This window comes from Limulus polyphemus, unplaced genomic scaffold, assembly GCF_000517525.1.
Source record: "Limulus polyphemus unplaced genomic scaffold, Limulus_polyphemus-2.1.2 Scaffold10680, whole genome shotgun sequence".
NCBI lineage: Eukaryota > Metazoa > Arthropoda > Merostomata > Xiphosura > Limulidae > Limulus > Limulus polyphemus.
In genome coordinates this window covers 1-2,470 of record NW_013676290.1, presented here as the reverse complement: position 1 = coordinate 2,470, position 2,470 = coordinate 1, and the positions used below count along the sequence as shown (strand labels likewise).

The window sequence follows — 2,470 nt, the reverse complement described above, 5'->3', positions numbered from 1 at the left end:
TTTTTTTAAAATATATATATATATATAAACCAGCTGTTCTAATTATACTTGATAAAGAATTTAAGTCGAAGCTTTAATAAAAAAAAATATATAATGTCGTTGTGCGACTAAAATATGTGATATTGGAAGACACTAAACGTGGAGTCTCAGCGGTCTTTGGAAAGTGGTTTGTTTGTTTGTTTGTTTTGAATTTCGCGCAAAACTACACGAGGGCTATCTGCGCTAGCCGTCCATAATTTAGCAGTGTAAGACCAGAGGGAAGGCAACTAGTCATCACCACCCACCGCCAACTCTTGGGCTACTCTTTTATCAACGAATAGTGGGATTGACCGACACATTATAACGCCCCCATGGCTGAAAGGGCGAGAATGTTTGGTGGGACGGGGATGTAAACACGCGACCCTCAGATTGCGAATCGAGCGCCCCTAACCACCTGGCCATTTGGTAAGTGGAATGTTGCATACACAACAATTAATCATTTTACCTGTTTCTCAAAAGCTGCAGGAACGAGACGCCGAAGTTCAGAAAGTGAGTTGTTTATCCGGTCTCGACGTCTCTTTTCTATCACCTGTCAAATAGAAAAAGTCAATTATTTTTCTAACTGTATTTTGTCCGAATAAGATACTATACGCAATCAGTTTATAGACTTTCGTGATTAATCATGAACTGACTGGTCAATGATAAGGTCAGGTCATCAATGAAAACAGCTTAAGAGGCCACAGATCATCAGTGAGGATCATCTTCCCAGTTTGATGAAGATCATCAATGAAGTTTTAACTTGCTGATTTCCTACAGACGTTTGAAGCCAAGTGTAATGAATATTTCCTTCATTGATCAATAGCTCAAACGTCAATGGCGATTTACCCATTTCCAGTGCCTCTGTTGGCAAAACAAAGAAGCTTTAATGGTTCGTCATTACGTGGAATTAAAAAAAAATACTCAGTCGGTTAGTAATAAAGATATCAGTAGTTTTTATAATGTTAACAAAACACTTTATATTTCCTTCAGTCACAAAATTTACCTTCTGAATTTTCTTACAAATACACCAACAGAAAGACTTTCAGTGAAAATATCTCAAACCAAACTGTAAAACGATTGCCTATGCTGCTGAGAAGTTAACTTTTCAGGTGGGATTTAACTTAATAAAGTTAAAATGCTGTAATATATATATATATATAATATATTAATTGATTTCTTACCTCAACAAGTAATATCATTGGTGAGTATTAAATAAAATGTATATAGATCAATCGGAGGATAAAATTAGATTTGGAATTCCCAACATGAACAATACCTCACGCACACGGGGGCTAAACGCCCAATTTAGAGACCCCCTACAATTCAGGTATAACGGTCCCGAATTTTGAACTATTGACTAGTGAAAAAAAACAGCCATCAGCAGTCGCCTCTAGCTCATTGAACCGAGTAACGGTAATGACTGTCGTTTTTATAATGCGCCTACAGCTGAAAGTGTAGAGCACAGTCAGCGGCGTCAGGTCTCAAGCCCCGACACACTAATCACTAGGCCACGCTTCGCCCGGTTAGTTTTCTTTACATAGCACCAATGTACTGCTGTAAAGCTCCTCCATGTTCAATTCTACCGTGCAGACATTACTCACTTCGAATCGTACAACTGTTCATGTCATCAAAATGGAAAACATTAATAAAATTAAAATATAAATAATCAAAGATATTTAAGAATAATGATTGCCTCTCACTTTATATACTTATATTAAAAAATGCTAGCTTATGTTTAACACAAGTAGTCGTCAATAAACGATATTACTTTCATAAAAATAAAACCAATTTACTATCAGCTTCTTTAACAATGATCTCAGCATATGAATGAGAAAGATCTCTTTTATTCGAAGGCTTTGTTCATCACTGACCCTAACCGAGATTTTAAAACAAGAGCCAAGGGTGAACAGAGCCTCCGAATGAAACAAAGCATGCTCGTTCATGAGATAATTAAATAATCAATCCCTATCTCTACTATCCTGTAGATCCAAAAAATGTCCTGGGATTTACCTATGATATACCGTATAACACCTATCTATAGTCCTAAGTGTGTGTCATGTCACAGTTTCCTAAACATTGTTCCAAAAATAACTGAAATTAAAAACTGGTTTCGTTTTGTTTTCAGGATTTACTTCGTTTGAGGTTAAACAGGTTATAAAGCCACTTAACACGATAACCTCGCTCTTATCTACTTACACCTCGTCTTTTTTTCTTATTAAGTAGCTGGCAACTTTCACTGCTTTGGGTGGGTGTCCTGGAAAAAAAATATACACACATGAGTGGGTGTCCTGGAAAAAAAAATATACACACATACATATATATATTTATATATACACACATGAGTGGGTGTCCTGGAAAAAAAAATATACACACATACATATATATATTTATATATACACACATGAGTGGGTGTCCTGGAAAAAAAAATATACACACATACATATATATATTT

General features: G+C 35.8%; 1 protein-coding gene across 1 annotated transcript in view; it reads right to left on the bottom strand.

Moving 5' to 3' along the window:
• Window positions 1–2,272, bottom strand: part of LOC106476477 (hairy/enhancer-of-split related with YRPW motif protein-like) — a gene marked incomplete at both ends in the record, with an annotated part of 5,558 nt that extends 3,286 nt beyond the window's left edge. Inside the window, 2 exons of the mRNA XM_013937135.1 lie at window positions 485–568; window positions 2,215–2,272. Of these exons, the coding sequence (XP_013792589.1) occupies window positions 485–568; window positions 2,215–2,272 (142 nt within the window). The remainder of the gene's footprint in view (window positions 1–484; window positions 569–2,214) is intronic.
• Window positions 2,273–2,470: the final 198 nt, after the last annotated feature.